General features: G+C 36.8%; 1 protein-coding gene across 1 annotated transcript in view; it reads left to right on the plus strand.

Moving 5' to 3' along the window:
* The window catches only part of LOC113423713 (uncharacterized), a 152,861-nt gene that overhangs the window by 104,268 nt on the left and 25,940 nt on the right, over positions 1-22,653 (plus strand). Inside the window, 11 exon segments of the mRNA XM_087954178.1 lie at positions 248-400; positions 4,718-4,878; positions 6,475-6,584; positions 7,457-7,578; positions 14,512-14,724; positions 15,632-15,775; positions 16,332-16,498; positions 16,651-16,766; positions 17,062-17,186; positions 18,677-18,907; positions 20,474-20,614. Coding sequence (XP_087810304.1) covers positions 248-400; positions 4,718-4,878; positions 6,475-6,584; positions 7,457-7,578; positions 14,512-14,724; positions 15,632-15,775; positions 16,332-16,498; positions 16,651-16,766; positions 17,062-17,186; positions 18,677-18,907; positions 20,474-20,614 — 1,683 coding nt within the window.

Genomic DNA, 22,653 nt, shown 5'->3' on the forward strand with positions numbered 1-22,653 from the left:
TGTTTTTTTCAAGATCTCATTATTCACAATTTCATTAGCCATGATTATTAGATTGGTACAAAACCCTTATGAATAATGAAGGCCACGTGCTTTCATAATCATGATTATGTTCTGATTTTATTGTATTTTGTAAAGTACTTAGGAATCTCAAACAGTACTAAGGAATCTTCTTAGAAGAAGCATGTAAAAATACATATTCATCTTCTAGGTTTTTCAAAAGATGTTTAATTTTAAACTTTCCTTTTAGTATGTAGTGCTGGATTTTATGGCACAAGCTGTGAAACCAAATGCCCAAAGTGTAAAGATGACCTTCCCTGCAATCCTATCACTGGCAAATGTATAGCTCCTACTCTAACAAAATGTGGTTTAGACTCTCCAGATCCAAAATGTACTAAACCAGGTAAAATATACTACTTCTAAACATTGATAACTTTTTCTTTCCCATTTTTCTTTCCTTTTTAAAATACTCAGTTTGTTTTTGTTTTCTTATGGTTTTTCTTATTTATTTTTATTTGCATGCCATTACTTACCTATAATACATAGAATCAACTGAGCTTTAGGATTGTAAGGATCACACAGTAACATTTAAACTAATATATAATTATTACATTTTAGAAGGTACAGTATGTTCAAATTAATCAAATTTATAAAGCCATACATCTTGAATCGTACACACTCCTATGTCTGCTACATCTCTTTTTCTGTGCTATGGTTTTAAAAATGTCCTACTATGCAGATCAATTGTCTATTAGAAAACTGATAAAACTTACATAGCTTATTAGTAAAAAAGTTGCCTTCAGTATAACTAAACTCAAAGCTTTTATTAATACTAATGTTCAATTATATTATCACATGTGAGATTAATACAGTATGTTAATACCATTTGTGACTCAGAGTAGGCACATTTATGCAATCAAGAAGAGAAAATCATTTCAATATTATTAATGCCAGTTTTCAGTTTTCTGTGTCAAGGAGAAAATTTCTATTAGAATAATAGGAAGAATAGAAGATGCAACAGTTTAAATATACTGTATATCTATTGAATTTCTATGGATGGTGAATTTGCATTTTCTTTTACTGGAAAATTTACCAAAGATCTAGAGGAAGTAGAATATGGTCTAATTTCTCAGGTTTCTTTACAATGGGATCAGACTTTCATAATTATTTAAAATAACATTCTTTCTGAGAAAATTCATCTTTGTGAACTACTCTTAGATTTATGTCTGGTTCGGTACAATGGACTCTCTCCCTAAGATAGATGCTGTTGGGTTTGACTTTAGCAATGGAGCAGGAATTGATTTTTTTTATCCAGTGTATACAGGTAGAGGTATCCTTTATGTATGTATGTATTTATTTATGTGCAACCCAAAGATCAACACCAGCCCCATTCAAAAGGACCTGAAATCTCTCCTAAAGCCTGAAAAAGTGACTGGGGCTTTAATAGCTGCCTGATCATCATCAGGGTTCGAGCCATCTTGATCTCTGGGGAAATCTATTTTGCCGAGGGCAGGCATTACAAGAGAAAAGCACACTTCTTGAGTAACACTAGATAGCACTGTTTAACTGATAACATCCAAAGTATGCCCACTCTGCCAAAACTTACCAAAGAGACAGAAACAGCTAGAGACAGGCCGTTCTTAAATAACTAGGCCTCTTTGCTATGGAGGGATTTATTAGGTAGCAACCAGCATCTTGAATGGCATCCAGAAGCAAAAACGTGCAACTCAAAGAACAGTAGAGTTTCTTAAAAATAATGAAGCATGACTATCATTGCCCACACTATTCTAACCTTACAGCTTTCAAGGGGTCTTCAAGCCTGGGTCACATTGCAGTAAATCTGTTTGTAGGGTGACCAAAGTATATGTGAACATTTGAAAGGTCTTCTGTTTCAGGAAAGAATGCAAACTGTGCATTAGATATACCTGTGAAAAGATTCTTCTTTCAGTATAAGGGTAATATTTGCTTTCATCCACAAATCTGGTACCTTTGCTTCTAATTGTACTTCGTTATAGACTTCCAACATTGATAGACCTAAAATATTTTGTAAATACAGACAGTAACCCATCTGGTCCTGGTGTTTTGTTATTCATTTGCCTCTTGATTGCTTCTGTTAATTCCATCATTGTTATTTATTCATTTAACATGGCTTTCACTATATCAGGGGCTTTAGGTAATTCAGCTTTTTCCAAATATTGTTTTATTTTATCTTCTGGAATTTTCTCATGATCATACAGCTTTTCATAATAATCTTGAATTATTTTTTTATCATCATTTTGGTAATAGAGAATTGCTTTCTCATCTACCAATTTCTTTTCTTTCTCCTTTTTCAGTTTATATGCAAATCATCTTCCTGGTGTATTTGCATTTTCAAAGAAATTCTGTTTAGCATTTCTATTTTTTTGTGCCAGTTCTTCTGTATTTAATAAATTCAATTTATGTTTTATTAATTCCATTTGATTTTTTTCAATTCTTTTTTGTGGTTCTTTTTGTAACTTTAGTTCTAGTCTTTTGTGTTTTTCTTCTAATATCTTTTGGTTTTGTTTCTTCTTATTTTTCTTTCCCATATAAGCTATAGCTAGTCCCCGGATATATGCCTCAGCAGAATCCCATATATTTTGCAGTAAAGTCTCTTCTTTCCTATTCTCTCTAAAAAAGAAGTCCAATTCTTTTTCCATTGTTTGTATAAATTCCTTGTCCTTTAATATTGATTGATTCAGCATCCATCTCAATTTTCTCTTTTGTCATTTCCACTTAACTTTTACTGGGTTGTGGTCTGCCCAGACATTTGATTCTATTTCCATTTCTTGCACGCTTGCTTTTAACTCCAGTGACATCCATATCATATTTCTTCTTGACCAAGACTTCTGTCTATTTGAGTAAAATGAATATTGAGTTTTCTTATGGTGTACTTCTCTCCATACGTCTTGAATACCTATTTCTTCTGCCATTTTGAGCAAGGTCTTTGGAAATGTTTTTCTAGATTTTACTAATTTAATAATCAAATATTGCATCTACAATTGCATTAAAATCTCCTACCACACAAATATTTTCATATTCCAATTCTATAATTTTCTGGTAGAGTTTTTCCATAGACTTCTTCTTGTTTATTATTTGGTGCATATATTGCTGTCAAAAGTATCTGTTTTATAATTCATTGTAACCTCCACCATCAAAATCCTCCCCTGTTCATCTGCAAAATTTGTCTAGCATTTATTGTTTCTTTAATATATAAGGACACACCCCTTTTGCTGTGCTAATGAAAAATATATTTTCCCAATTTTAGGATATTCCAATAATATGTTATATTATTTTTTAATGTGGACCTCTTCAAGACAAATTAAGTCTAATTTTAATTTTCCTAATTTATTAAAGATTGTTTTCCTTTTCATAGGAGAGTTCAATCGATTTATAATAATTGACAGCAATTTTATTTCTTCTTCCATCGTTTTATTTATAGATAGGTCTTGCTCTTGTGGTTGTTCTTATTTCTCTCTGTTCTTTTATCCTTGCACATTCTCTCTCTTTTTTTTAAAGAAAAATACTTTATTAAACAAATTTATACAAATACAATAAAACCAAACATTCCGCTTATCACAACGTGAGCAAGACAGTGTTCACTCAATCTGACATCTCTCAAATTATGTAGAATAATCATTCACACTTATTACATTAATATATAACACAAAGTTTAATCTAATTATATGTTACAAACATAGTTACATGTAATGTTTATCCTTTCACATTCTCATTCTGCTCTTTCTTCCTGCTCTATTTCACCTTTCTGTTGTTGTGTGTTTCACCCTCCTGCTGCTTCCTCTTGTCCTTTATCATCTATTTCCTCTCTTCTTCTTTTTTCCTCATATGACCCAAAATACTAGTCATAAAATTGCTCAGCTTTATATATAGAGTCCATTCTGTGTCTCTTTTCCATCCACGTCAACAATATTCCCTTGGGTATCAGCCATCTGAAATTTACTTCATGTTTAATTAATTATCTTGTCAAAAATCGATATTGTTTCTTTATGTCTCTTACTCTTCTGGGGATCTGTTTCAGGACTACTATTTCTCTCCCTATATATTTCAATGGCTCATCTCTTGAGAGTATTGTTCTCTCTCATCTCTTGAGTATGCTCTCTGGAGTATTTCCGCTCTGATTGCCTTCTTAGAAAACTTCACATGTAACTCTCTGGGGAGCTTATTCCTTGTCACAAATCTTGTATATATTCTGAATAATTCATCCATTCCAGCAAGCATCTCTTGTTTGTTCACCTCCAGGACATCCGCCAGCAACTCTGCTATTTTCTCAGCGAGGTCTTCCCCTTTTCCTTCCTCAATGTTCTGAAATCTCAGGAAATATTCAGCTTTATCCATATCCAAAGTAATTACAGTTCTCTCCACATTCTTGTCTGCCTGTGTAAGCCGGTAATCCATATCTTTGACTTTTTCCTCTGTTCTAACTTCTACTTTCTTGTTCACTTTTAGTTATTATTTGTTGGATATTCTCCATTTTATCATCTATCTTTTCCATACTTTCCTTTATGTCATCTGTAAAAAGATCCTGTTAGCCACAGTGGCCACTTGTTCATTCTATAGGAGATATGAGTTCAAGACAATCCAGAAATTGTGCTCCAATCTTGAAGTATATTTTTGTTTGACCTCTTTTCCCACATGTAACCATGTGAAGGATTGCATTATTACAACTGCTTTTTTTTTAAAGTTTTCACAGGCATATGTCCAAAACTACCCCAGTGGTATTATTTTTCCAAAGCATGTTATTTTGTGGAAAACATTAAAAAAGATACATGGGAAAATGCAAGGATTGCTTGCCAAGGATTTAAGAAAACAGACTTAGTTAAAATTACAAACAGCCGTGAAAAGGTATTATTTGTTTTACTATTTTCATATTGTGAGTTAAATTTCATTTTATGAGGATTTTGGGGACAAGGATATAAAGACTAACTGCATGTGCCTGTTACAGAAATGATTGGGAAGAAATACATTGGGCTTAACATAAAACCCAGCTTTTTCTGCTTCTAATATTTTTATTATTATTATTATTATTATTATTATTATTATTATTATTATTATTATTATTATTATTATTATTATTATTTCTATACTTTTTATTTTTTTTACCCAGGATCAGTTCAGGGTAAGCTGGGGCAAAAACTGAATAATTAAATCAATCAGATGCCAGCTCTTTTTCCAAACTTCTATAAAACATTGAAAAAAGTTAAGACTGGTTTGATGAAGCAGCCACATCATTTTCAGCCCCCCCCCCTTTTTTTCTTTGTACGATAGCAAAGATGTGCTCTGCTGACACAGAATTTGAATCATTTGTTTCAAATACAACTTCCACTTTATTTAATTTCTGATACTTTACATGCTTCAGAAATCAATAATCTCCAATACATCAGTTATGATAAATAAAATGAAATAATCTGCATATAAAAGTCAATTTGCATATTTAATTTCTATGTTTTGTTCCAGTCTTGTTCCAGCCCCCTCCTCCACTGGTATTAAAATCTCCAAAAAGTCTTTGCTTGCCATGTACATAATCAATCGGTATAATAGTCTTATGATTACCATGTAGGTCCATCAATTCACAAAGGTTACTGTCAAGCATCGATTGATACCACTAATTCTAATTGATCTGGCACGTAAAATGTGCAAATCAGCTAAAATAAACACAATTGGTGCACAAAATTCAGTCTTGAGCAAAAAAAGGAAGAAGAGCCTTTTGAATGTCTCTTTCATTTTATTTACATAGAATGTATATAAAGTTAGATTTATGTACTACTTTTCTCCCAGAAGCTCAGAATATTTAATTTTCTTAATGTAACAAAATCTCAATATTGTTTCACCATTCTTTTATTATTAATAGTAATAATTTTCTCATAGTTTTCCAACTGAAATGTTTGAAAATACGTATTTTTAAAAGTGCATTGCCAGATTTTCCTAATTGATTTGATGTTCTACCCTAGAAATTGGTTCAGCTGGCAAAACATATTAAGTTGGTGAAAAAGCCTCTCCAATCATAATTGTTAATTGTGGATTATATACAGTAATTCTGACATGACTGAGAGTAAGTTTCAAAGTAGCTGCTGGGTGTTAAACGTCACTGCAGCTAACATTGGTGTTAGAATATAACGTGTACATATTGTTAGACGCTCACTTTAAAGGAATGTGCGTATAAGCAAAGCCTTGGGCATCCTATATGAGGAATATATAATTGAAGAATAAGTATATTAGAAGTTCTTGAACTGAAACTTCTATTTTAGAGTGTAGGATGTTATGTTGGATATAAATCTTAATGTTTGCTCAAAAATAGACTTTAGAAATTTCCCTCTAGTTAAATATTAATTTTCAAAGGACAAATGGAATGAATTTGAACAGATGTCAGTTGTTATTTTGACCAAACTTTCTTTCCAGGCTCATATTAATACATAGTTCAGATGACTGTTTTGTTTTCAGATGTGGGTACAATACAAAGGAGATGACAGCTGGGTTGGTTTCATCTTCTACAAGCGATCCTCTCAGTATCTTTGGGTTGATACTTCATCTTCAGTTTTTCAAAATGCCTGGTGAGACTGTTTCTGAAATAATCAGTTTAGTTGTTATTCAGTCAGTGTATGAGCTTAAGCTGCCATAGATAGATGATAGATAGATAGATAGATAGATAGAGAGAGAGAGAGAGAGAGAGAGAGAGAGAGAGATTAAAAACTTAGTGATCTTTCAACTTGTTCTGCTCATCTCTTTTAACAGCTGCATACAATGTAATCATTGTGAATTGCTTTTTATTTTACTAAAATCTAAAATGATTAAAATAAAGTGGTATAATAAGTAAAACTTGTACTTATTTTCAGAAATTTAATTGGTTTGTCAATTTGGACAGCCAAAATATCCTTGCTTTGATACTGCATTTTAATAATGAACAAGTCCTTTCCCTTTTTCCTGAAAAATGAGAAATCAAACCGCCATATTTTTAACTAGTTTCTCAATCTGGCCAAACTGAGAAATTAGTTATCAACTGTGTAACAACCAAGAATATTAAATCAATTTCAAATTTTGGTTTAAATAACTTGATTTGTTTCAGGGTTTGTAACAGCTGTTCTATTAACATTAAATTAATCTGATTGGGCAACTTAGAAAAGAAGATTGAATTGTATTACAATAAAAAAATGTTCATGTAGTAAATTACACTCGATATGTGAAAAATAGAACTAGGCTAGTAACTTTTAGAAACAACGATTTCAGAATGGCTGTCTTTTTTGATATAGCTTCAGAACTTTTGAGTTTTCTATGTGGGATGCCCCTATTCATTAAGCCAGACTGACCTTTCATTAATCTTAGATCACTATTTGAAGATCATTACCAAATTTATTTTATATTATTAAACTGTGATAGGGCTTAAGAATAACATTTGACAATACTTTTTCTTTATAATTATTGACAGGGTGATTAGGCGAAATAGAAGACACATACCCTCTAATTATGACTGTGGAGTTGCTTTCAAAGATTATCTTTCTGTGGCAGATTGTTCCCGTCCCAGAAAATGGATCTGCAAAAGAGAAGAAGGTGAATGAAATAATTTATCATAATTTGTTTTTTCAAAAAGCATATTGACAGCTTCATAATGATTGCAAATTATTGTTCTTCATGATAATTAAAGTGGTATAGAATTATGTCTTGTATGTATGGCTTTTGATAGGGACTCAAAGTATAGGTCACTTATCTGGTGAAAATTATCAATGAACAGTACACCATTCAGTATACATAGCTGAATCATATGCGTGCTTACTCTAAATTGAATGCTAATGTGTTTCAGTTATTCTTTAGTAAATAGGTATAGAATATTTACTCTAAATTGAATGCTAATGTGTTTCAGTTATTCTTTAGTAAATAGGTATAGAATATTTTGTCATTTATTATTTTACTTATTTCAGTCAAACTATTTTTCATCAAAATATAGGAATCAGAGCTGACAACTGCATATAATAAAACAGAAACATAAAAATCATTTAAAAGCTGCAATTAAAACTTGTCCTTGAGACCAAATTAGGAAAAATCTTGCTGGAATAAAACCTTCTTTATTGCCTATACAGATACAATAGGAGTATATTTTCCCATGTAGATAAGAATATCCTCAGAGTGCTTTCCTCTTCCACTTACTTTAAGAAGATGAATATAAATAATGGTTGAAATGTTGTCTCTGCTGAGTAGCAGTATGCTGCCAGTTTCATTCCTATCGTTCTCTAAACATTGCTCACTATATTTGCTCATCTATTTCTTTCTCTGTAATAGTTTCCTTTTTATCCTTAACACAAATTTTTACACACACACACTTTTTACTTTTCTTTGATAATGAAAAATGTGCATTTTAAAGTTTTATTGCTATGAGCTGGGATGCTAGGGTAGAATGACTACCCAGAGTTGTCTTGAAGCTCCCTGAGAGCATTTTTAGGCCAGCTGATGTAGAAAATCTATGGAGATTTTCAATCACCTAGGTCATAGTTGTCCAAAAGGTGTTTTTCAAAAGGCAAATGGACTTCCTTGGTTTTTTTCCTTGGAAACATTTCGCTTCCCACCCAAGAAGCTTCTTCTGTTCTGACTGAATGACAGGGAATTCCTGTGACCAGGTCCTCCTCTACAGGGTCACTTTTCTGATTTGAATTGTGCTTTCAGAGGAGTTGTTCCTTACCTCTTCTACAGTACTGATGAGTTCTTATGAATCAAAAAGGTGTATGGAAGTCAGTTGGAGATGTAAAGCATCCTGGAGGTTTCTCCTTCTGTCACCACTGATATAGCTGGATTTTTGCCTACCTTGAATTTTGTTACTGAATTTAAAAAAACCTTTATGTGGAAATAGGACTCAGAATTCTAACAGAATCAAAAGTATTAAAAAGGCTGTTAATGTTCTAGTTCCGTTTATCTTTTAATACAAACCACATTCTTCTCACAAGGAACTTAGAATCTTAGAAAAAAGTAGAACTTCTGATCTTTCCCTTCCTCTACTCCTTAAACTGATGGTGAAGGCTCCTGTACCTTCCTTGTCCAGCAAAGGTGACAAACAGGCAATTGCTGGAGGATATAAAATCAGGCATACAGCTGGATCAAAACATTCTGCCATGCTTATTTTGATCATGTAATCTGTTGTGAACTAAAGAAGTGTAATTAATAAAGATTCATTTGCATAGCAGGATCGTAATCCTGCACTTCCTATTGGCCCATATAATGGCAAGTTATGATTGGTTCATTCCGAGCAATCTGACTGGCTGTTGGCGGGCCGCGCCAAGATTCAAACGCTATAACGCTATCCATTGGTTATCCGGGTAGCAGCTTACTCTATAAAAGAGTGACTGCTAGCCGGGGTTTTTTTTGTCTCTGTTATACTTGAGAATAAAGAGCTGAAGTTCAAGGTTTACAGTCTGGTCTCCGTTCATTAAACCCATGCCTCAAACATAACACTGGCGACGAGGGTGGGATGCGGAGACAAAAGAACTGACTAAACCCTATAGAGCACCAACCGAAGCACGTGGCTGAGAGCGCATCTACATCGGCAGGATGTCAGGTGGCGCTATACCACCCGCTCCTTTTGGCCCGGAAAAGGAAGACTGGGAGTCGTATATGGATCGGTTTCAAATGTTTCTAGAAACCAACAATTTGAAAGATGCTACACCAGGAAAGAAGCGGGCGGTGTTCTTGACCCATTGTGGACCGGCCGTTTTTAGGATGGCGAGCGCTTCGAAACCGGCTGAGGTGAAATCAATGGATTGGGACAACCTCGAACCTATCCTATGGGCTCACTATGCCCCCGCCGTACCAACGTTGGTCCGGAGACACGAATTTTATCAACGGGATCAGCGGAAGGGTGAAAGTATTGCAGACTTCATCGCTGACCTTAGAAACCTGGAGGCCTCTGTGGTTTTTCAGACCTAGAAGAAGCTATGCGAGACCGCATAGTTCTGGGATTAGATGACCACACAGTACAGAGCAAGATCATGGCAAAAGGGGACATCGATCTTGCAGATGCCATTGCAGACGCTACTGCAGCAGAGGCAACCAAGAAGTCGGCCACTCGAATGCGCCGCACCAACGCACCGCTCCGTCAATTCGCCCGTCAATTCGCCTCAACTAGAAAGACACTCAGCAACAGCGCACCATGAGGACCTCGAGTCCCAGTCCGAGAGTGATGAAGAAGAGGTTAACAGACTTCGGGCCGAACGAGATCAACAAACTCTAAAATTTCAGCGCCCATGTGTGGGTTGTGGGGGAAACCACCCGCGATCCGGTTGCAAATTCCTCGACGCAATCTGCCGTTCCTGTGGGAAGAGAGGCCACATCACACGGGTCTGCAGAAGTAAGAGGGAATCCAACACAAACAGAAAGGAGAACAACCTCCGCCAAACCACAGGGAACCTCCCTGCAAATCGGGATCGTTTGAATAACCAATGGAACAACCATGCCTACATCTGCTCTTCCAGCAAGACGAGAAGAGGCACACCAGACTATTATTATCGGCCACGCTTCGTCATTAGACAAACAAAAGATCCGAGTGGAAGTGGCCATCGAGAACCAACCTTGCCTGATGGAAGTCGACTCTGGATCGTCCCTCTCAATGGTTTCCTGGAAGACCCTCAAACAGCTGATCCCTGCCATCCGTCGTCAAGACCTCAGGACACAGAAAATCATCCTCAGAGATTACCAAGGGAACACGATCCCAGTCGTCGGAGTGAGTCAAGTCCAAGTATCTTTTAAAAATCATGCCGTGTCACTCCCATTAACTGTCGTCGATGGTGACCGGCCCAGTTTACTAGGCCTACAATGGTTCGCCCCACTCGGGATCGAGGTGGCCGGCATTCACCAGGCCAGAAACGACGATTGGGAAGAGAGCATCATCCAGGAATTCCACGATGTGTTTTCGGACAACTTAGGCAAGTACAAGGGGACCCCTATATCATTTAGCCTCAATCCAGAAGTAGCCCCTATCCGCCTTAAGCCTCGTTGGGTGCCGTTCGCCCTTAAACCCAAGATTGACGAGCAACTTGATAAGTTAATAGCCCAAGGGGTGTTGGAGCCTATTGACCATGCCCGTTGGGAAACCCCAATCGTAACCCCCATCAAACCGGATGGGTCGATCAGAATTTGTGGAGACTACCGCGCCACCCTGAACCACGCACTCCAACAGAGCGCTTATCTGGTGCCGGTGGTTCAACATCTTCTCCACTCCCTGGGCGGTGGGAAGATCTTCGCAAAGTTAGACTTAGTGCAAGCGTATCAACAACTACCCGTTGATGCGGAAACTGCAGAGGCACAGACTATCGTTATACACCGAGGTGCCTTTAAATGCAACAGACTCCAGTTCGGAGTGAGTGTAGCCCCCGGGATATTTCAGAGTCTAATGGAGAGACTTTTACAGGGAATAAAAGGGGTTGTACCGTACTTCGATGACGTTTTAATTGCTGCCCCAAATAGAGAAGAGCTTGAAAGGCGTCTCAGATTGGTTTTACATAGATTTAAGGACGCCGGTCTCAAGGTTAAAAAGAATAAATGTCAACTATGCACTGAAAGGGTAGAGTTTCTCGGATACCTCCTCGATAAACACGGTATTCACCCTACCGAAAACAAACTCAGGGCAATCAAGAACGCCCCAAGACCTAAAAATAAGACTGATCTCCAGGCTTTCCTGGGACTTATTAACTTTTACAACATCTTCTTGTCCCAGAAGGCGACCGTAGCTGAGCCCCTACATAGACTTCTCGACAAGAGAGCCACCTGGGTCTGGGGACAGCGAGAAGAATGCTCTTTTCAAAAAGTGAAAGACTTGTTAACATCCGATGCTGTTTTAATGCAGTACAACGAGACTTTGCCATTAAATATTACGTGCGACGCATCACCATTTGGGGTTGGAGCCATTTTGAGTCACGTGTTACCAAACAGGCATGAAGCTCCCATTGCGTACTTTTCGCGGACATTATCGAAGGCTGAACGGAACTATAGCCAACTTGACAAAGAGGCTCTTGCTATTGTATCGGCCGTGAAGCGATTTCACGAATATGTTTACGGGTGGCCCTTTACTCTAATTACAGACCACAAGCCTTTACTTGGCATTTTAGCAGGTGATAAACCAACCCCGCATATATTATCGCCTAGAATGACTCGCTGGTCAGAATTCCTAGCAGCATACAACTACGTACTGCAGCATCGCCCGGGGAAAGCCATTCCCCACGCTGACGCTTTGAGCCGTTCCCCACTTCCGGAAACCGTCAGCGACCCAGCTCCAACCCTCACTACGCTGCAAATTGAAACCCTCAACTCGCCGCCACTAACGGCAAGAGATATCGCTGCCGGCACAAAACGAGACTCTATCCTCGCAAAAGTTCTCAGTTGGGTCGAACGCGGGTGGCCAGTCGAAGAAACCCCCGCCACTTTTGCACTGTTCAAGCACCGGCAAACGGAACTATTTTCCCAGAAGGGCTGCATCCTATGGGGAGATAGAGTCGTCGTGCCAGAGAGACTACAGCGACTCGTGTTGCAAACCCTGCACGAAGGACATCCGGGCATTGTCCGCATGAAGGCTCTCGCTCGAAGCTACGCGTGGTGGCCAGGCATCGATAAACAAATTGAAGCCTGGGTAACCACGTGTAGAAACTGCCAAGAAGTCAGCAACGCCCCACCGAGAGCAATTCCCACTGAATGGGAAACTCCTCGAGGCCCGTGGTCCCGCATCCACATTGATTTCGCGGGACCCACTAAAGGACACACTTTTCTCCTAACCGTGGATGCTTACTCCAACTGGCTCGAAATCCACAAGATGAAAAGCACGACTACTGACTCCGTTATTAAAAAACTAGATAGATTATTTGCAACACACGGTTTCCCGGACGTTCTAGTTTCTGACAACGGACCCCAGTTTACTGCTCTCACCTTCGAAAAATACTTGGCGGACCAGGGCATCCGCCATGCCTTAACTTCGCCGGCTCACCCTGCGGCAAACGGTAGGGCGGAACGGATGGTCCAATCGTTAAAAAGACACTACAAAAAATGGATCCGGGGGACATCGACGCTAGATTGAACAAAATACTCTTACTACAACACATTACCCCCCACAGTGTCACCAACAAGACTCCAGCCGAACTTTTAATGGGGCGGAAGCTTCGCTCCCACCTCGACCGATTACACCCGTCTTATTCACCAGAGAAACCTTGTGGATCCAGCGGAACGTATCGCCAATTCAAGGTAGGCGACTTGGTCTACGCCAAAAACCTTTCCGGCGAACCGTTGTGGGTCCCAGCCACCGTAATCTACCTCACTGGCCCTAGATCTTACCGCCTTAAGACGACAGACGGCAAGATATGGAAACACCACATAGATCAACTTCGATCTCGTTTACAACCCAATATCCGCGACCCCCCGGACTTCCAAACTCAAGGGGGAGGGAATACCGAGGGGGACGAAGGCCGTATAGACGATGACGTAATCGAGGACAGACGGCCGCTAAACCGAGTACTCGCGCCACCTGAAGAAGGTCCGGGATCGGGGGCATCCTCCCCGCAGAGGAACACCGTAGTGGAAACATGCCCGCCCGATCCAGGAATGGACTTAAGGGACCCTGATAGTGTCGAAAACAGCACCGCAGAATCAATCCCGTGCGAAGACGAGCCTTGCGTTCCACCGGAACCGAACTTTAAACAAAAACCGGTGGAACAGCGAAAATCAAATAGGCAGGTAAAATGACCTGCATACCTGCGTGATTATGTCACCACGGCCGTCAAACGGAACCCAGGGGGGAGGGGTGTTGTGAACTAAAGAAGTGTAATTAATAAAGATTCATTTGCATAGCAGGATCGTAATCCTGCACTTCCTATTGGCCCATATAATGGCAAGTTATGATTGGTTCATTCCGAGCAATCTGACTGGCTGTTGGCGGGCCGCGCCAAGATTCAAACGCTATAATGCTATCCATTGGTTATCCGGGTAGCAGCTTACTCTATAAAAGAGTGACTGCTAGCCGGGTTTTTTTTGTCTCTGTTATGCTTGAGAATAAAGAGCTGAATTTCAAGGTTTACAGTCTGGTCTCCGTTCATTAAACCCATGCCTCAAACATAACATAATCCAATCACGCTCACTGGAAAAGGCAGTTGTGCTTGGAATGATCTGTGGTAAAAGAAAACAGGGCCTCCAGAAACCAAAGTAGTTAGCCACCATCAAAGCGATATCTGTCAGAGCGTAAAACAAAGAAGCAGTATAGATTGGAAAATATGGAGGGAGATGGTCCATAGAATTGCTGAAAATCTGATATAATTAGATATCATCATTATCATCATCATCAGACTGGTTCTAGGTCATTGTAAAAAACTGTATGATAATCTAATGAGTATCAGTAACCCATGCAAACTTTAGGAGCATGCTTTCATTTCTTAAATCATGCATATTAACCAGTTGCATGTTAATTTATTTTCATATTTTATAAAAATTGTTTTATTTAATGGTTGCTTTTATTTTCAACAGTTGTTGATCTCTTTACGGAACATGATGGAAGAGCATTTTATTTTCCTGATGGAGTCATGCCTAAGTATTCTACCTTGACTGAAGCTAAGCAAGCCTGTTTAGCCTGGCAAATGTGTACTGGAGTGACACATTCTGGAAAATATTTCATCCTGCACAATAGTATAGACCTATATAATACTAGAAACAAAATAGTCAGAACCTCGATCAAATCAAGTATGCAGTGAAAATATGTATATGATTCTTTACTATTTGTTTTTGTCTGCAGAGATTAATATAGGCAAGAGATTAGTGTATGCTTTTTCTAAATCTCTTGTATGTCACTTACAACCTACCAAGGTTTCCTGTCGGTCTAGGACTGACTTTCCCAAAATAACATAGAACGTTCTAATTATTATAATGGTTTCTTATATTTTCTGCCTCTCTCAGAGAATTGCCAGAATAAATATTGAATGCTTTCAGGATGTAAGCAGCCTGCTATTCTACCAACAATATTTTAGTAACTTCAGCTATATCAGAAGTGGGGCTAAAAGAGGCAGAGTGGAAGAGGATACTCTGGACAAAGGGCAGTTCTCAGTAATAAGGATAGGGGAGATGTTGAAGCTTTTCCTTTCTGCCTGTTATTGTGTGAGTGCTCTTAAATGGATGTGTATATGTAAATGAAAAATATGTGAGTGCATGTACCATGAGTCTGTGTGTGTGTGTGTGTGTGTGTGTGTGTGTGTGTAAAATTACAGGATATGTCCCATCCCAAAGAAGTTTACTGTTGCAGGTTTACTGTTGCAGGTTTCATATGGAAGAGAAAGCAAGGCATTAAGTAAGAAAAAATCTATGCATCAATGATTCAAATAGATTTCATAAATATTATTGTACAATAATTTTATTAAGCAGATTCCTTGAAAAATGTATTTGATATTACCTAAAAATCTACCCTTCTCTCACACACAGATAATACATTATTTTCTCGCATTGAAAATATTTATTATTGGGTGATTATTGGGTATTATTATTGGGTATTGGGTATTATTGGGTATTATTGGGTGAATTATAGAAGCTATTTCTTTACTCTGATGTAACATTTTATTTTTTTATTTATTTTATTTTTATTTTATTTTTTAAATAGTTTGTTCTGCTGGAAGATATGGGGAGACATGTGAGCGTGTGTGTCCCAAGTGTGATGATGATGTACCATGTAACCCACATACCGGGTTGTGTAGTGATAGCGTGTTTTGCAGCAAAAATGATTCTTCATTCACTTGCCAAACAGGTGATTTAAGAGCTAGCTTTTCTCCTTTTACATCCTTTCAGAATATGATCATAATATTTGGAATGTCATAAGAACTATGATGTAGGAATTTCCTACCTGCAGTTTTAATACTTTTTTCATTTGAATTGATGTTACCATCTGGAGAAAGTGGCTAAACATACTGAGCAAAATTAAAAGCATAAAGTTGAAAATGGTTGATGTTTTGTAAAGCCATTAAAACCTGTCTATTCTAAGCTATCTTGGGAACACATATGAAGAGATAGATCCTTAAAAAAATCCTGTGTGCTTTTGTTTGTTTTTGTTGTTGGACTGATTGTTTAAATTTCTGTATTCAAGAATGAAGCCATTCATAATTCTGCTTGGATTGGATTGGAAGGCTCACTTGGAGTAAGGTCATTTTTAGTAAGGGCATAGTGAACTGAAGGATGTTTCTGAAGAAAAGTGGACAATTGTCCTGCTTTAGGTTTCAACTACACACTCAAACAAAGTTTTTATAGAGATCATATACTGTATATATTAAACTAAGTCTGGTTTTATTTGTGTATTTATATTTTAGGAACCTTGATTGGTGGAAGATGTCCTGTTGAGGATAATTGGATATATTGGCGTGGCAGCTGTTACTACATCCATAAAGGAGAAAATAAAAAATGGCGACAGGCAAGATATATGTGCAGACAGTATAGCAATACAGACCTTCTCTGGATAACCAGTACAGCTGAAAAGGTAAATTGATGGCTTTTGTTTTGTAACACTTGGTTTTCTAGGAAATTATTTCAATGGGAAATAACACTCTTGATCACATTTTGAGGTTTTTTTAGAACTAATATTCAGTGTTTCAAAAAAATAAATATTCTCCAATTTCTGTCTCTTGTAAGAAATTCCTTTTATCTGTATTGCCCAGTGGAACTTACTGGATTGGTCTTAATGGGATTAAATTTTGTACCTATGTGCGATGGTCATACACTAATGCTTCAGATTTAGATATAGAATGGTAAGTTAAATACTTTTATGTCATAATAGGCCTTAACCAAATAGTTTTTCTAAATAATTTAATTTAAATTTCAGTGAACTCTAACTTTTGCTCCTTGGTTTATTGAGAACATTTTCTCCCCTCTAGCTCTGTGTATATATATTATCCTTTTATTATCCTTTTAATATATACTTGTATATATTATATTTTCATGACTGAAAATTTAGAAGACTGCAATTTTCCTTGTTGCATCACAAGCTTGAGGTTTTTCTGAGCTATTTTATTTTATTTTATTTTCAATTGCTTTGAAATCAAGGTTATATAAGAAATCATGGTCAATCTTTTGGAAGTGCTGTGTATATCTCACTGTTCCTAAAGGTTCACTGATAGGAACTGGATGTATCTGGAACAATTTATGGATTTGCAAAAGAAGAGAAGAAGGTAAAGTGATTATCTCCAATGCAGAAGCTCTCAGTATACATACAAATACATGATAGGTCATGGATCATAAATCATAGTTACAATATTATTAAAATGACAATCAGACTAACAAATATATTTAAAGAAAAATTTTCTTTAAGTTGTTATGCTCACTTTGTGCTGTATACATTTTTTACCTTTTCCACTCATACAAATGTTTGTGAGCCTATGTTGGGATTTTGTTACCCCACCCCACCCCAGTACCTTGGAACCCTACCAAGTCGTTGTCCTTTTCATGTGGTCATCCTATGTCAATCAAAATTAAAACAGCTTGAGCCCTAAATCAGCCCTACTCTGTGTAAATGTCTGATCTTCCTGGTGTATTCAAATTAAGGTTCTCTTTGCTGACTGACTGCCTCATTTCACAATTGTTCAAAATTATGGTAGCATAATAAATAGTTTTGCAATCAATCCTTTATGACTGTTGCAGCATCCTGGGGTCACATGATCACAATTCAATGCTTTGTCTGTGCATTTATGAATGTTCCAGTGTCCCACAATCATGGGTTTGTCATTTATGTCTTTCACAACTGGTTTGCAACAAGCAGAAATAACAGACAAGGTAGAAGTAAAATCATAAGTCATGGTCACATGATGTTTAACTTAACAAACTGGAAGGAAAGTGAGGTTGTAAACCTATCACACTTGTGTGATTTTTCATGTAGTGACAGCAATACTTAACAATTGAGTCTTGATCCCTCCCAGTTGCTAAGGGAGGATTACATATATAGGCTGATGCCAGGTTTTCACCCACCATTGCAAATTCCTTTCCTGCTATTTGTCACAAAATGCTTATTGTTTATCATACTCTGTAACTGAAGTTTTTACATCAATATTGTTAATATTGGTTGTGATTTGTTTTCGCTTTTTTCTATTTTCTTTCATCATGGTGTTGAAGGAACCATATTTCCTCATTATTCTCCTAATCTAGAATCCAATTTCATTCTTAATTTAAATAGAAGCAGAGAACACCTTTCCCTTTCATCTCACTATAAGTGGACTCAAGTTTATATCTTTGTATCTAGTATTCAGCTTTGAGCCCCTTTTATTTTAAAAATTAAATAGTGCCAACATATTTATGAATTTCTTCTTCCTTTTGCAATTTGGCATACAGATATTTTGAAAATGAAAGAGTCACTATTGTAGTTTTTGTGCCAGAAGAAGTTGCAATGTTTGAATTTCTGTTTCTATTATTGTTATTAAAATCATGAGTTTGATCATAGGTTTTTATCAAAACCATATGCCTCTCTAGATATAATCTAACATCTAATTTGCCATGATTGTTTAAATCTTATCCCTAAAACCATCTTGCCTTAGAGTAATTGCATATATTCCTGAAATGTGTGATAAAAGCAATCCAAGATTAAAATACTTAAGGAATCACTTACTTAACTAAAATTTGCTAGAGACAACATGGTTAATTTTCCAAATCAATTTTGTTCATATTGTAGAAACAAAGGATTTCCGTAAATTTGATGGCTATTTTCTTGTTGGCTTTACCAAAGACAGTAAATCAGCCAACCATACATCGTTAAGTGAAGCCTTTCAACACTGTAGAACTGAAGGAAAACATTGTTCCGGAATTCAGAGAATAAGAACTATTTATATAACATTACTTGCAAAACGATTGGTGCTTATCATTGGTAACGATGCAACTTTCTTTACAGCATATTTGAAAAGTGGTATGTGTGTCACATTGGATGTTTGCTTAGTATTTTATTTTGAGCATTAATACACTATCACAACATGAATCATAATTTATAAAACATACAGTAATCCCAAGTCGTTGCTGTGGCAAAAAAAAAAATGCCCATTTGTCTAGAGATTTTACAATCTTGGTCATTTAATAGGAAACACATATTTGCCTGCTGGGACGGGTTCAAGTAATTTGTGATTAGATGAGAGATTAACTTTGTCCTTCAAGGGTTATAGGGCATTTGAAAAGTGCATGTGCAACTGATTCAATTTCAGTGCTGAACATATACATAAATACTCTGGACAGAGGATATTACTGAATTTCTGAGTCAATACCATTGATGGTAAAGAGTGCCAGCATGAGCATTCCCACAAGTATGTATTAGAAGTTTTTGGGGATAGTGAAAGGCTGATAGATGAGCTAGTATTAGCAGAGAAGGGAGATCAAAAATTCTCTGCTTGACTTCATGCTAAGCTTTGTCATAGTTTATATAGATTTTGGGAGGAAGGCTGCAATGGACCATTTTGGATGTTATACATGAAGAATCGATGTATCAGTCAATTAGCACAAATTTAGACTAGGGACTCATCCAACTCAAATGGTGTGGAGAAGATGGAAATAGACTTAAGATATTCAGAAATACATAATTACAAATCAATTTTCCCAATTGCTTTTTTCTAGAACCACATTGTGACAATAGTCTCCCACTTCTTGTTTCAACATTGATCTAGCATAGTATCTATTGCTACTCATTTGTGTGTCAGAGCTTAATTTAGAATTGCGGGACAGGTACCGAACTATGAGAATACTACGGGATGCATCAGGACATCAGCAAACTTTAAATAGTGTTTATTAATAAAATATTCCCAAGTATATTCGCAGCACTGGGGCGGGGGGTGGGGGGCTTCCTTGCTGCAATGCACTCAAGGAATAAGAACAGTCTCCAGACTTCAATTCATAAATCAGATTTGTAGTGTAGGTCTTTACCTCATTCTTCCAACCACTGGAATGCTCACCCTGGTACTGGATTAACGAACCAGAAGGAAATAAATTGTTGTTAGAGAGGATGGGATTACAAATGAGTAAACAGGCACACAATAGAAGATTTTCATCGAAAGAAATGAAATAACAACAGATGTTTGTTTACTCTATGGCCCCCTCAGGATTTGAAAGATGGGACCATCAACTTATTAAAGTCAAGGGCAGGAATTTTTCAGTTGCAGTCACCAGGGTAAGCCAAACTAATTTAATTATTTAAAGTCACAGAGTGGAGCCTATTAACTAGCTCTTATAGTGCTGTGCCATGGAGAAAAGTCATGTAGGATGAGATAGCTTTTTAAAAACAATCTCTTAGATTTGCAAGAAGCAACAAACAAACAGATCCAGGGCAATCTACACTTCATGAAAATGGAAATTTATGATAATTCAAGAATCTTTCCTTTCACCCTTTGAGTATTTTGGTATCTATGTCAGTTATAAAAATTGTGGGAAGAGAGTATAACACTGTAATTATTATTCTGGGACAATTAATTTTTTTGAAATTTTCTGGCAGCATGTGCACTGAGTTATTATGGTGCAGAATGTGGCATGGTTTGCAGCTGCAATGGAAGTGAAAGTTGCAATCCATTAAATGGACAGTGTGCAGAAAATGAGCAGTGTAATGAAAACCACATAAAAAATAATTGTCAACAAGGTACGCAATTTAATTTTTTCTCTCTTCTATAAATATATCAGAAGGGGGAATCCTGAGCTACAAATATTCCCTTTCATTGGTATTCTTTGCTGCATTCTTTGTTTCTAGTTTATACCAATTTGATCTTGCTGCTGTTTTTTGTACACCTTTTTGAGCTTAATATAATCTAGTACCTGTCCCCTACATGAAACTGGCATTTATTCAGTAAAAGAAGTGAAAAAGGTTCAACTGCAATACTTATGCTTATTTTGATGGTGTTAATTATCCCCGTTGTTTCAGGCTTCTAAAACCGTGTCTTAAACCGCTTTTTCTGATGTAGCTGAACTTTTATTTCACAGAGGAAAACTCTTTTCTTTGACTTTGCTTTTGATCTTTAGTTATTTTCTGGAAAACTCCCTTATGGTGATCTCAACAAAACAACTGACTTTCAACTGGCATTCTGACACTTAGTTCTGTCTTTATATTCCAGAACTCCACTTGGGTTTCCAAATGCCTGATCACTACTTTTCTTGTATATGCTTTCCTATGTCAAGCTCAGTAAATCTACACAAAACATTTTTCTTCACAAACCATCTATCTTCTCCTTATTTCCCTTTATGTTGCTTTCACACTATTCAAATATTGAATTCTTTTGGTTTGTTCCCCACATGTCAGTATACTGCATTTCTTGTTTCCACTTTGATATTGCATTCTTTTTCTATGTGTCCTCAATTCTCAGCCTTTCACTTTTCTTAACATAGTCATTAAAATCAGTCTACCATCAAAAAAGGAAAAAAGAAACACATATTCTTTAGTATCAAACTCTCCACTATCTATGATTTATAAACATTAAAATAACAAGGAAAAACAAAAAAGGAAAATAAGAAGAAATTATCTCTTAAAATAATATACTTTATTTGATATTTTTAAGTTCCCCTTTCTTTGATCTCAATTCATATGTAAGCTTTAGAAACCATGCTCTTAAATTTGTATTGGCCTTATTGTATAATAGGTAATGTACATGAAAACCATTCTGGCCTGAATTTAATTAAACTTTTTATTTTGCCATTGCTGCATGTTATCCAGGTTTATTTTCCAAGTTGGATGCCAGTAGCTTAAAAGATGATAGACAGACAGACAGACAGACGACTTCAGGCCACTGCTGTCTCTCAGCCCAACCTCACAGTTTGTTGTGGGGAAAATAAAGTGTAACCAATGCGTAGTGGTGACGCTCACCACCTTGCATTGATGTGGACACACAAACATAAATACATAGGCAGGATAAAAATAAATACTCTTATTGAAAAATATCTCTGTTTTAAAGAAAAGAAAAATCTTTCTACCATCCTTCACTTTTATCCCTTTAAGAGTCTGAAAGTTTCTTATACTTTAAATTATTATTGTTTGTCACACAGTCAGTCAGTTATTCAGACTGGATTTTTTGTCTGCTTATTGAATCCTTTCCAAGGACCTGGAAATGGGACAGTATTATTCACTCTGAACAGTCACTGTCTCCATCCCCACCCCATATTTTTGCATACTGCTGCTTCAGATTTGTATTAGATTCTTTTCATAGAGAGTCTCTGGGCATCCAGTTTAAAGTATAGTGGGGGCATTGCTGACAAATATCCAGTGTAATGTTTTATTTTAGTATAATTATGATATTCCAGTTTATCAGAACACTAAAATCTGCACCAAACTATGACTGAGGAAGAATCTATAGTTGAAGTGAGACCCTGACAACTTCCTGTCTAATGGCAATTACTTTTCTTCCCTTTATACAACCCCTGAGGAGAATTTCATTTAAGCAACCAGTTGGGTAATAAGTTATTTACTGTCCCACTTTCTTAAGTGGACTTTAATGACCCAAATACAATAATATATTAACCACTGAAGGCTACAAAATGCTTCACAAAGCTAAGAAAACTGCATCCCTTCCACCTCAATTCTACCTCTAATCTAGTGGACAAGAAGGCACGAGTCCTTGAGTGATGGAGAACCTACTGAATTTTACTGAATCTTTTGAATTTGCTGAAATGAATAGATCAATAGACCTATTT

This window comes from Notechis scutatus, chromosome 2, assembly GCF_049901735.1.
Source record: "Notechis scutatus isolate UNSWTSFEM ecotype Mainland chromosome 2, rNotScu1.2, whole genome shotgun sequence".
NCBI classification, from domain to species: Eukaryota; Metazoa; Chordata; class Lepidosauria; order Squamata; family Elapidae; genus Notechis; species Notechis scutatus.